Below are 13,982 nucleotides of genomic sequence, written 5' to 3'. Positions count from 1 at the left end.
TGGTTTTAAGTCCAGATTTAGTATTCCTTTTCAGATTTTAAAAATCACAATTTTTTGATTATGGTAATTTGAAATCAGTTAAGCATCTGGAATCCATAGCAGATTACCAAGGAGGTCAGTGAAGTGTCAGGTCCCCTTCTTGTTCTCCTGCTTTTTTCATTATGTATTAGCCCTCCCCCTCCCCAAAAATAAAAGCCTCTCACACAGACCTCTGGAAGCTTCAACAGATGAGATAGATAGGGCCATTAGTCTTCCACTTGCCATGGGCACTAGGAAGAGTTATCTTAGGGCAGTGAGGGAGTTTACCTGGTTCTAGCAGCAGCAGGATGTTTCAGCTGGTTGGCATTTACTGGTGGCATACATTTTACAATTCTGTGAGACTATCATCATTAGAGGCAGACTGTCAGGCCTGGCCATGTATGCTAAGGCTCTGGGATTTTCAGATAGTACAGGTGGTTTTAGGGTTAGTAAACTGCTGGAGATGTTGTCCAGGGAGAGGAGGAGGATTGTTGATAGGTGTGAAGTCCTCTTTCCAGCAGTAATGGGTAGCTTGGGTGGCCTTTGGGCCAGTATCTGTTCCTTACATTATGAAGTTTTTTCTGTTTAATGCTACTTCCCTTACAGGTGCTTTTTTTTTTAGCTTTACACATTAGTGAGTTAGTGGAGACATCCGGATGACACCTCTGATAAGGGACTTGAGTTGAGAGATGTTCAGTCACTTAAATGGCACATGATTCTTAGTATTCATTCCTCTAAGACAGAGGAGAACTGGAACAGCTCTTTGATTGGGCCCCCAATAGGGCATTATGCCCTATATTGGCATTACATACATTTTTATTATGGGTTAATGGCTTTCAGGCTGTCCCTTACTCTGCCATGCAGATAATTCTCCTTTCACCAGATATCAAATGAATTAGAAGTGTCCTAGTAACATATACACGAACAGTTCCTCAGGAAACATTTTATTTCACAAAATAAAAAACATACACAATAATTACATTTGGGAAATATTTTGCTTACAAACAGCATAGATCTGTTGGTCTATTAATTCCAAAAGGGAATTAACTAGCTAATTAAAATAAAGCAAAAGGCAAAGTGAATAAAATACAAGTTCACACACCAGATTTCAGCATGGGAGAACAGTGTAAAAGGGTGCAAATGATATCTGAATCAAAGGCAGCTGTTCTGAGTAAGCAGGACAAAGTTGCATAGAGCTAGCTGAAGAGAGGATTATCTGTCTTTGGGGCTACCAGAGTAGCACCAAAGGAAACTGATTGCCCTAAGGCTTCTAAGAAACAAGCTAGAGAGGAAAGGAAAGTCTGGGAATTGGGACAAGAGAAGGCTTTGGAAAGAGGGAAGGTAATGCTTTGGGGGAGGTTAGTTACATACATACACTGGCTAGCATCTTGTTATAGTTACACCAGTGTGTGTCCTTTTTTTGGTTGTTATCTTGAACTCCTGACTCACTGTTTAGCTGCTGCACCCTCCCAGCCATTCAAACCAAAGGAATAAGGAACAGACCTGAGATGGTCTCTAGCTAGTATTTTGCTGTAGCTTTGGTCTAAAATTAGAGGGTTACATGGTGAGTACAGCTTAACATGCACAAAGGTCTGATTTCTATACATAGTCATATTTTGAAGGGTAGGAGCGTCTCCCTTCATCACTTTTGATCGTATTTGTTTCAATTACTGGGACCTTCTTTGTTTCATATCCAGTTCCAGATTTGTATCCAGCAGACTTGTATGATACAGCCTTATAACTGAAAGAGAAATAAGATATAATGTCACTTAATGTAAAATGCCTGTAGATGGCTAATTATGCAAAATCTGGTCATTTCTTGTCCTGTAGCAAATGAAATACAATTAGCTACTATCCATCAATATCCATTTTCTATTCTATCTATTTCTATTCTCTCTTTTCTATTCTAGCGGAATGAACTAAGAAAGCCGCAGAACTAATCATGCAAGGTAAATGTTTAGATGTGTTGATGCTAGATAGCAAATTTATAGTAAGATTGTAGGTTTGCTGTGGGGTGTAAGAATTGTCACCATTTATCAGTTTTGTGTGTGTGTGTGTGTGTTCAATAAAATTAAATTTCAAAAAAATATCAATTTTCTTTTGACTAGAGGAACATTTCAAGCTGCCTCAACCATTATAAAAGTACCATTCGGAATATGCTCTGTGATGTCCGTATCATACACGCACTTAGTGTGCACATCTAGAATCTGGCTGGTGGTAGCAGAATCCATTCAGGCAGCTGGTAGAGGCCAAACACTCCAACACAGTAATGTGTTTTGGCTCAACCAGTGCCTGGTCCATAGAGTTATGGTAGGCAGACACCCTTCTTGTTAATATTCCTACAGTACTTCAAGTTCTCTGACACATCACTACAGAGTCTACTACTGCATAAAAATTAAAATGGTGGAGACCACAACACACCAGCCACTGCTGGTGGCATGTAATGAAGGGAGCAAGCTAGTAAATGAAAGTGGGAGAGCCATCCCAAGATGCTTGGTCAATGTCCTCTTCTAACCTAGAATTAGCCCTGTCTGAAACACCAATTAGTACTTGCATCTTGAATTTGCAGCCTGAACCTATGTATGGTTATGGAGAAATAAACCCTCATTGAGTTAAAAGTAAGTTAACTTCCAGGTAAGTGGAGGTATGAGTGCTACTGTAAGCAAAGGACAGCAACCTGTAGCCTATGAACCACATATCAGAGAACTGAGCTCTACCCCACCAAAGCCATCACCAGACTACTCAATATGGATAAAACTACAACAGTTTTCTTTAACAGCAAGCGAAATAAGGGCAACCATTTTGGTTTAGCGTGTCCCTGGAAGCACAGTCCTGCCTCTTCTGTGCTGTAGTTCTTTACAAAATATATAATGTATTTTCTATATATAAATACATTTTTCATTCAGTGTGTGTGTGTGTGATGAAAGGTAGCCTTTTCTACCCTTAAAGTTGATTTGCAGTAGTGAGTTTCTAGAAAATGCTTACAGACAGGCTTTTAAACTACACTTTTTTTTATTTATTTATAAAACACATATACCAAAAACATAACACACATATATACACAAAATACAAAGCACAATAACGTAACAAAAAAGACATCAACAACAAAATGTTTTAAACTACACATTTGAAGTGACATACGTATTAATATATGCAAGTATCAGTGTGACGAGGGTCAATGCAATCACTCAAGAATCAATTAAACAATGATTATATTTTAATGACATGGTGGTCATTCAGTATCCTTTCTTCCATGTCTTTGGGCTGCATACATTTTGAACATGCAGATGGGAATACAATCAACATTTTTATGTAATTCTGTTAACCAAATAATATAGTCCTACATTGACTAAAAACATGAATTTGATTATTAGGTATTTTATAAAATGATTTTTTTTTAGGAAGAAGATAATATAACATGACCTATCACTCTAAGGCATACCAACATTGATTTTCTCTTGGTTCCTTATCCCCTCATCCTCTAAATTTTATTGATGCTCATGCTATGTTATTGTTGTGTTTCATCCACTTTACTTTTTTTCTAATTAGAGCAGCCCATGACAGAGTAATAGTAAATACCATAATTTAATGCCATCTGAATGAAAATAATCTGCATTGTTCTTTCTCTATAATAACCATTTAATTAGTAAGTATAGATACTCACTGGGTCTCCTCTGGTACCAGACCCCTGCAGGCAATGCACATCATAATGCCTCCAATTAAGGCCAAGCCTCCAGCAACCCACCCCACAAAGAGAGCAGAACCAAATGTATATCTGCAAAATAAAAAGATACTGGCATTTAGTTTATTCAGATCTGGGGTTGGAACCATGCTAAATCATGCTTTTATCACATTGAACTCAATGAGTCCTTACTTAGTAATAACTAACTAGTTCCATTAATTTCAGTTCTCAAACTTTTTATCTTTGTGACCCTCTCTGTACATATGCATGCAGATGTTGCCCTGCTCCCTACTCAACATAGTATATGAATAAAAATATTTTGTTTGTTTAGTGTGCGTATTTTCATTTGCACATTCATGTATATTCATATTTGAACCTCTTATATGCAAATAACATTGTTCAAATTAGAACAAATCAAATAAATTCGATAATTAACACAACATGTGTTAATGTTACATATACTATCTCTCACACAGCCACACTCACATACACTAGTGACCACAGCTATGCTCTTTCAGTCATGCTCTTTCATTCTTTCTCTCAATCACACAAACGCCTCACCTTTCTCTTCCTCTCCAAAACAGAAAACATTTGGGAAGCAGAGGAAGAGGAGGAGAGGGAAAGGATCAGGGCCTCCAAGTCTTGTGCCCCTCTTGAGCATCTCTTGTGCCCCCTGGTGGTCCAGTCCCATATTTTGAGAACCACTGAACTAAATCTTATGTTTCTTAATCTGGATTAAAAATTGTATATCTATATTCTGTTTCTCTGGAAGCCTGTCTAAAATATAGTTCTGTAAAGGCTTAAGAGGCTTATTTATTTTATTTTATTTTATTTATTATGGTATTTATACCCCACCCTTCAGCCTTAAAGGCTATTAGATATAATATATAATATATATAATATAATTTATATATATCCTAAGGCTTTGGCACAGCTTCTGGCCTCTTAAAATGCATGTGTCATTTAAACAGCATACCTCCAAGGTGACCCAAAGCAGCTTTATTTTGGCCTATCTGTTCAGGCCTTAAGTCCACAAAGTACAAGGACAGAGCCCATGCATGATTCAGCAGTAAAGTACATTTTTATTTTAAAGAGTAAAAGATTCCAGATTCAGTCTAACATCTACAAACAAATAATTTGCCTGAAACTCTGGAGAGTTGCCACTTCTAACCCTAAACCCTAGCCCTAATTCTAATCTAAAAATGCATCTAACTGGGAGAAATAAATTCAGGATCCCTGTGAATTCAGCACATCCCACTAATCTCCCTCCCCAGTTTATGAATTCTTCCAAGCCCTCCAGAGGTCATATGCGACAATTTCATCACATTTTGAGTGTCTCCAGCCAGAAGACAGGAAGATATCCCAAAGCTAATGGTTACTTCAGTCAGCGAGTGCATACTGCTCACAGATCTGAAAAAGTTGCCTTACCCTGTTGTAGACCATACAAAGCACAAATAATCTGACTTGGTATAGAGCATCTTCTTTTGCTACTATATTATCTCTGCTATCTTTTTATACACTTTAATTGACCTATATAAATTGCATAGTGAATCCAATGAATTGTCTCAATGATAAGATCAAGCTGCCCAGCAAGTATATTAGTTTTATATCAGTTTAACTGTCAATAAAAAATCCTGGGAAATATAATTTGCTGAACGTTCTGGAAACTCTGTTAATGATCCCTAGTCCCTCACACACAACTACAATTCCCAGAGTTCACTGCAAAGTGGAGAGTGACTTTTAAATGTCTTTACTTTTCTAAGATAGATGTGCTGAACTGTGCTGTGGTGTATACAGTCCTGTCAGAGTGAAAACTCATAGTAAAATGTTTTGCCTCTAAGCACTGAATATCACACAAGATTCTAGAGTTACCTTGTCTGAAGTGTCTGCATCATTCCTGTCTGATACATGTTAGCAGTTGACATCCAGAAGTTTGTGACAAGCATGTTAGCAAAGACGGACACCCCACAGATTGCACAGAGGCCTGTTAGAGAACAAGGTGCATTATTTGCTGCCAAAAATTTGAGACTAGATTTTTTAACTTACACATTTGGTACAAATGAGACAATAACATCCATACTTAACTGTATGAAATTTGAGACTAGATTTTTTAACTTACACATTTGGTACAAATGAGACAATAACATCCATACTTAACTGTATGACTGCTGCTTGCTTTCATCCCAGAAGTGCATTTATAACACTCTAAAGATATGTTATGTTAGATAGGTAAGAATGGTCACATGGCATCATTTTAGTACTTCATGTTGGTTCTATGGAGGAGAGTGCATTCAGTGGCTTGAGTCCAATTGGTAACATGTGTTAGCATAACCCATGGGAACCACAGAAGGACATTTCCACAATGCCCTCACTCCATGATATCCAGGGGGTAGTCATCTGAGTGGGTTGGGGGAGAGACTGCTCCTTCTTCCCTGCTTCTTGTTGAATGCAGAATTACAATCATGAGACTCCTTGGTGCAGGTCCATTATGCCAGCCACTGATCTGATGTGGGGGTCCACCTTTGCCCACCCAGGGAAGCTGCTCTTTCTTCCATAGGTGTGTAAGACAACTCAACAATTCCCAGGTATTACCTAGGTAACTGATTGTTTGCTGTGGGAAACAGCATACTGGAGCCCTTTCCTTACTACAATTTAGCTTTCATGGCAACATTTAATTTAACTTTCATGGCAACATCCTACAGAATCCTGTAATATTTAGTTTAGGGAGAAGCATTTAGATTTCTCAGCCAGAAAGCTCTAGTGCTTCACCAAACTACAAAACCAAAGATAGGACAAAATGGCCCTTGTATTCTCTTCCAGCTCTATGATTCCTTAGTATGCAGCCATGGCAGTTTAAGTGGAATCATAGTACAATAATATTGTAGTATGAAAGAGCCCCTGGAGTGGGTAGACCTTGGGTCAGATCCTGCAGAGATCTTCTTATAATGTGTAACAACATAAGTAATTGGGAGGCACACTCAGGACAACCGGGAAGAACTTGCTGGAAATTCCACCTTCTAAATATGTTATTACATCCCAGATGGCCTTCTCAGTAGCGGTCCCACAAATCTGGAACAGTCTTCCCGAGGAGCTCCGTCTGATCACCCCCCCCCCCCGGAAACCTTTAAAAAGAGGCTTAAAACCTTCCTCTTCTGTAAAGCCTTCCCCCCTGGAAAATGAAGTTATGTACTAGATCCCATCGACTCTCTGCCTCACCCTATTTAATGATTGTTTTTATATCTGTATATTGTACATTGTGTTATTGGTTTTTATCTATTTTATGATATGTTTGTAATTGGTTTTAATTCTATGTAAACCGCTTTGATCTTTTGGAAAAGTGGTATATAAATAAAATTTATTATTATTATTATTTTATTATTATTATTATTATTTACAAATCCAAATAAACTCTGAATTCTACATTCTATTGTGCAAGGTGAAATGGTGCAGATGTCCTTCAATGAAGACTGACTTTACACAATACACATTTCCTTACATTTGTAAAGGTTTGGAAAATTCAGTATTGTGGCTACACATGTGAATATTTAGAAACTCCAAGTAAGTGAAACAGAGCATTGTGTCAACCAGAGGAGTTGTTTTAATGTCTCCATTTGGTGCCCCAAACTGGTCAGTGAGTCTAACAGAACTTGAGTTGGTGGTGGATATGACCAGAACCATCATTCCTTCCTTTCTGCACTCTCTACCCCCATTTTGGCAGGCCTTTGGAAGAGCAATGGGGGCAGAGAGGAGAATGTGCAGGTATGACTTTCTCAGAACATTATTTCCTTCCTCATAAGTCCCATCATTGTGCCAAAAAGCTTGCCTATAAAACCTTTTAATCTAGGTGTGAGTAAAGGAAAACCCTGGGGCCATTATGTTTCCCTCCATCTGTTTTTGCTGTAGCAGGGATCTTTATCAAATTTTATTCACAGCAAATGCATGTATTTCATATCTTCATCTAATTTTATTAGCCTTTTGTTGTAAGTTTTTCAATGTTACATGTTTTTCAAGCTCTTCATTCCAGATGATGCCATGAGAGCCAGTATGAATTGCAACTTACCAGCTACAATATTCATGACACCAGCAGTCAAAGACATGTTTGCCTTTGCAGAGTCCTCCATGTTGCCAATTCGTAGACACTTCAAGGAAAAAAGAGCCACCAGGAGACCAAAAGCACCAAGGACAATACCCACAATCATCAGAGCTCTCACAGCCTGGAACATTGCTGAAAAACAGAATGAGATGGAGGTAGAAATGACCCATTAAGAGGAGTTGCAAAGGAACATTGCTTACAAATCTTAACACAATAGTACATTCTTAATAGACATGACCCTCATTCACAACTAATTGGCAGTAGATTCAAGGCAGTTAAAAAAGAACTCACAAAAATATAATTTATGTATAGGATATGCAAGTACAAGATGCAGTGAGGGCCACTAGCTTTGATGTCTTCAAGGTGGGAGGTAGAGAGATTCTTCCAAGCCTGTAAATTGCTATTAGACATAATAACATTCAGTACACAGCTTGAGATAGTTACTTTTTTGGACTACAAATCCCAACATTCCATAGACAGCATGGCCACTGCAGGCACTATGCCACTGAATAACAGCTACTATGTGTGACAGAGAGATGGAACTATCCTTCATTCATTGGTTGTGGATAACCCTCAAATATCTGATTTGCTACTACTGCTGGCAACATAATCTTGGATTTGGGGAAATTCAGGGTCAGTCTTGAACTGTAGGCTTTCTTCATTATCAAGCTTCTATGGGTTGTTCACAGCAGAAAGGTTCCAATGATTTAGGTAAATATTGAAAGTCCCTTTGAAAAAGGTCCACATCCCAAGTCACTTTCTATGTTTGACTTCTGTCAAGCAAACATTGAGAATTGCACATACTCCTGAACAGCAGCACTGTACTAGGACTATAGACCTGTGAATGTGGCCTTTCTCTACTTCTGTAATTTGAATTTGTGCCTAGATCTTAGGTGGTTTCTTGTTATTTCTGATGCTACAGGTTCCTGCCTTCTAGAAAGTGCACAGAAGCTGATTTTCAGGTACAGTCTCAGCCTTGCAACCTGCCTGAACTCATAATCCATCTTCCTTTGGGACAGTAGCTATTTGGCATTTGACTATTAAATCATACTCTATTTCACCTCATATGAAAAAGTTTATGATCAAGTGGATGCTGAGATATTTACCATAGTCGCTAAAGATTCTATTGATAGATATTCATGGTAGCATAGCATCCTGGGTATAGGATACAGCAGGAGTGGGTAATTTGCAGCCTTCCTGATATTGGATTGCAACATCCTCACTCTAGAAAGTATAGCAAATAGTGAGTGATGATGGGAGGTCCACTACTCAGAGCAGCCAAGACACAGCATAAGTATGCATGAAATTCATATTGCAGCATTATACAGTCAGCCTTTCATATCCATGGATTTTTTATCCACAAATTCATGCATCCACAGCTTGAAAATATATAAAACATATATACATTCAGAAAAGCAAGTTTTGATTTGGCCATTTTATATAAGAGACACCATTTTATTACACCATTTATTCATTTATTACACCATTTTTATTACACCATTAAATTCACCATTGTATTTAATGGGACTTGAGCATCCACAAATGTTGGTATCCATGGCAAGTCCTGGAATCAAACCCCAGCAAGGGCCCACTGTAGATATTTTGGATACTCTTACCCAAATTATTTATTTATATATTTTATAAATGATATGCCTCTGAAAAAATATTACAGTAGCATAATGTATTAAAGCCACAACAATAAAACTACAGAATAAGGATAACATAATTATAGCCTGGGTGAACATGTTTATTAATGGGTAGGAGTTGCAACATTAAAAACATTTCTCTCACTAGCCCATAAGTGAGACCACAAAAGCATTTGGTATGAGAAGGTGTGCCTCCCCTGAGAACCACAATGACTGGACAAATTTACAGAGATTCACTTAGTTCTTGAAAGATCCTGGGCCATAGTGCTATGATTCTGCTTTAACTGACCCTGGGCCATAGTGCTATGATTCTGCTTTAACTGACATGGCTGTGTTTTGTGGGAACCTAGGGGTTGATAATTTGGTAAGTCACTAGAACTCTGTAGCTAAAAATTCTAAGTACACTTCCCTAAATTGTGAATCCCAGGATTCCACAGAATGAAGCCATGACACATGGACTCATAGTGCTATAATTGTGTACTGTGAAAGGACATATGACCTAAGTTGTTGTGAGCATTTAGTATCAGTAATAGAACTTTGAAAGATGCCTATTAGCAGATTGCCATTCAGAGTGCAGTACTACCCCTATATTCACAGGGAATACATTTCCAGACTTATCTTGGAACATGAAATGAGGTATAATAGCCTCATACTTAGTTGGACTTTTTTTAAAAAAAATCCTGCATTCTTTCTGTTGCCTTTATTGGGGGGATGTGCATTTTGAGTAATTCTTGTAAAAAAAATGAACTGAACAAAATTCTCATTCAGCACTAGCTAATACTACTAGCTTTGATTTTTCAGAAGAACCAGATGAAGAAGGTCTTTAAACTCCTGAGGGTTTTCTGGCCTAGCTCTTAACGTGATTAACAGATGGCATTGTTTCTGAGGTTGTATGGTTCAAGACATTTATTCTACTTGCATGTACTGGCACAACTCTCCGATTTCTCTTCCTGCACCTGTATTTCAAAAAGACATAGAACTGACCAAAAAGACCAGTTCTTTAGGAAGCACCATTACAAAGACATGAGTGTTTTGCCATCTTGGTAGTTCTTGAGCCCACCTAATAAATGGGTTGCTACCTTTTGTAGGCTATATTACTCATTTTAGTCACAAGGTGTGGCCTTATCAGTCAGGGCATGATAACAAAAGTTAACAATCCCAACATTTTCAGACACCTATTCATTAGTGCAGAGCTACTGATTGCACAGTTACTGGAAGAGTGCTATCAGCACCCAAGTTTGGTCACTGTAGGTGTTATGTACAGAACAGAAGGAAGTAAATAGTCAGGTAATATATGACTTGGTAATGTGCTATGTTCAGTTTTGAGGTGGTCATGATTCATTTCCATAGTTTCTGTTTCACTGAGACCAAAAACATTAGAACAGCATGATCTGCCACAAAAGAAACTGAAAGGCTAAAAAACCCACATGACTGAATCATTAGGAGACACTAATATTCTATATTAGTTCTTAAGGACAAAATCCAACATTTGTCCCAATTAGAGTAAAGCTACTTATATCAATGGAACTTATGTACATAAGTGGTGCCCATGGCCAAGCTCCTTTATCATACTGGTATAATCATCTGCCAACATACATATGGGAGTTGGTGGAGGTGGCAGAATCTGCTCCCTCTGCCCTGTTGTTTCCTGCATGTATAACAATAGGTGGAGGACTTGTTGGGGGCAATTAGCTTACAGTTGTAAACCACTTAGACACTATAGTTTTTGTGGACTTTTCAGGCTATGTGGCCATGTTCTTATAAAGGTTTATGGCCACATAGCCACATAGTCCGAAAAACCCACAAAAACTATGGATGCCAGCCATGAAAGACTTCGACTTCACACTTAGACACTGTTAGTTCAGTATGAAGCAGTATATAAATGAAGCTGTTTGTTTGTTTGATTTGTTTGAGGAGAGATGTCTCTTCAGCCACTGTATTTGGCTGATCTTGAGCACCAAAGAAAGAAACATTCTCTTTCTCCAAGCCTCCACTGGTGCTCCCTAAATAATGACCAGAGAGATGGAGCTAATGCCAGCAAACCTCTGGCTGTTTTTGTGAGCTGGCATAGGGGCCTGATCCAGGCCCATCATTTACACTAGCATCTAAACAGATCATGAATATTCATAATTATTCATTCCTAGGTTTTAAAAAATGGAGTTCTGGACAGTCAGGGAACTCGGACAGGAAAAATAACAGTCCAGTGAGAATGTTGTGCAATTTTGTCTTGGAATACAGCCATCCTAAACTTTTGCAAAGATATTACATGGGGGGAGGGAGTTGTGATTTTTGTTCAAAAACTTTTTTCTGCTCTGAAAAATTTATGAGGAAACAGGTTTTTGCACAAAAAAGCCATATTTTTCCCACAGAATAATTCCTTCACTATATTTTGAAACATTCAAATAAGGGGAGAATATTGTAAAGGAATATATGTTTTCTCCCACATTGAGGAGAAAACTGTTGCAATTATTCATCCTTGCATGCATACTCACCTGGGAAAATGTCCTGATAACTATAATAGGACTTCATTGTATATAAATATGCATACGATTGTGCTCTAGATTGAGGGGGGCAAATCAAAAAAGAGGATGCAAAACAGAAGTATAAGGTATGCTTTATTCATCATTAAACTGGAAGATCCATATGCTTGGAGTCTACAATTCATACTTATAAGGCTATATGTTTGCCACTGGGCTTAATTTTTGCTTCAAAAACCACTCCAGTTTTGGAATGGTAAAAACAATAGAAAACATTGACTGAGAAATTTCTGCTGTGTATTACCATTTAAAATCATTAAATGATATTTAAGACCATTTACAAAGTCTGAGCTCTGCCTTACCTTTTACTGATAGCATTATACTAATACAGATTGTACATGTGCGGGATAATGAAAGCTGGTCTAGTGATCCTGAATATACTTCTAAATGTGTTTGCTCCTAAACACATTTCCAGGATATAGGAGTATATTTAGGATCAGCTTACCACCATACAAAACCATGTTTAGTTAGTTAGATGTTTGACTCTCCCAGACCCAGTGACTTGAAGAAAACAAGGAAATTTAAAAGCTAGCCAAATAAAACCCATTAGAAAAAAAATTACATCATTATTTTAAACACAATAACAAAAAAACAACAACACATACACACACATACAGCAATGGGGTCAGCCTAAACACTTAAAACCTGCACACCTGAAAGTTAGATTTTAATACTTAGTAATAATATATAAATCTCAAGTATCCAAATATAAAACATATAGAAGCCATGAAATTCTTAGCATGCTACATGATCTCATTGACTTTTCCCCTGGGTCTTTTGGTTCCAAAATCATTTTATACTTGAACTATATTTGTAGTTTATTTGGATTAAATCAGACTTTAAACCAGGCCCTTTTTTGATAACAGAAAGTTATGCATATCTGCTTGGCACTAGGCACACACCCTTCCAGTTATTCAAATCAGTTTGACACCAGAAAGTTTTTGTATAACTTTGAAACCAGTATGAGACTGAAACCAGTATGAAACAGACATTTTATTCTCTAATAACTTAATTTAACTATCTACTTTCTTTCACCAAGAAGGAAAAAAAATCCTAACCCAACAACAGTTCTGTGGAAAAATGGTTTATTTCACTGATGAGCATACTGTAGTGTCTATGAAATGGTGCTGAATCCGTTCACCCAAATAACTGAAAAATATATATAAATTTCCATTGAATTAGTCTTGATTTGGAAGCTGAAAACTGCTGTCAAGAGTTTAGTTACATCAGCTTTAACATCTCTCCCTGAAATAATAACTATATTTGAATTTATATACTCATCATAACACAGTTGTATTTATGACAATTGTATTTATATATAACTACATCCCACTACTCTATGTAGTTAATATCCCTCTCCATTTATATTAGCACTCCATATGAAATAATGTTCCCTGAAAACTGTTTTGCATTCATCACATCTCTGGAGTAGTGCTAGCTAGCCAACTGCCCATACCTGGAAGCCCAAGAATTGTGAAATAAGGCCGGCACTCTGTTAGACCCGAACTCTGAGTAATACAGCTCCTCCAAAGACCTTGATACTGGAATACAGCCGTCACTGGGTTGTCATATAAGTCCTGGGTACTCCACATGTCCATCCCTGTGGCCGCAATACAGCCAGCAAAACCCAGGGCTGAGACAACAAAGCCCATCACTTGGCACATTGTTGTGGACATGGTATCCCCTTTGCAACCAGGTTCAAAGCAAAGCTTAAGGAAATACTGGAGTCCCCTTCACTGTGCCAGCAGAGTGCAGCAGCTCTTATCAGATAGTTTCCATTAATAGGCTGTGTTTGCTCAACATGTTTTTGCAAGATAGCACTCTTCCAGTCTTGTTGGTTAATGCTGAATGCTTTAAGGTGGTGGGATTGGAGAGTAGAACTCCTTTCAAGCCCTTGTTGGTCAAACAGCCCTTCTTGGTCAAGTGAAGGGCAACCTTCTCTGAATGACAGCATTTGTACAATCATAACACATAAAATACCTCCTTCTTATTTAAGGCTTTCAATT

The 13,982-nt window shown here is 37.8% G+C and overlaps 1 protein-coding gene across 1 annotated transcript; it reads right to left on the bottom strand.

The window, feature by feature from the left end:
* Positions 1 to 1,010: 1,010 nt before the first annotated feature.
* CLDN18 (claudin 18) lies at positions 1,011 to 13,652 on the bottom strand. The gene is made up of 5 exons (XM_042460159.1): positions 13,433 to 13,652; positions 7,761 to 7,925; positions 5,573 to 5,684; positions 3,683 to 3,793; positions 1,011 to 1,759 (listed from the first exon to the last, which is right to left on the bottom strand). Exons 1-5 carry the CDS (start codon positions 13,650 to 13,652, stop codon positions 1,618 to 1,620), a joined length of 750 nt encoding a protein of 249 aa, XP_042316093.1. The 3' UTR covers positions 1,011 to 1,617.
* Positions 13,653 to 13,982: the final 330 nt, after the last annotated feature.

This window comes from Sceloporus undulatus, chromosome 3 (genome assembly GCF_019175285.1).
Source record: "Sceloporus undulatus isolate JIND9_A2432 ecotype Alabama chromosome 3, SceUnd_v1.1, whole genome shotgun sequence".
Taxonomy (NCBI): domain Eukaryota; kingdom Metazoa; phylum Chordata; class Lepidosauria; order Squamata; family Phrynosomatidae; genus Sceloporus; species Sceloporus undulatus.
Note: the sequence above shows the minus strand (reverse complement) of the source record. Positions and strands in the feature narration are given on the sequence as shown.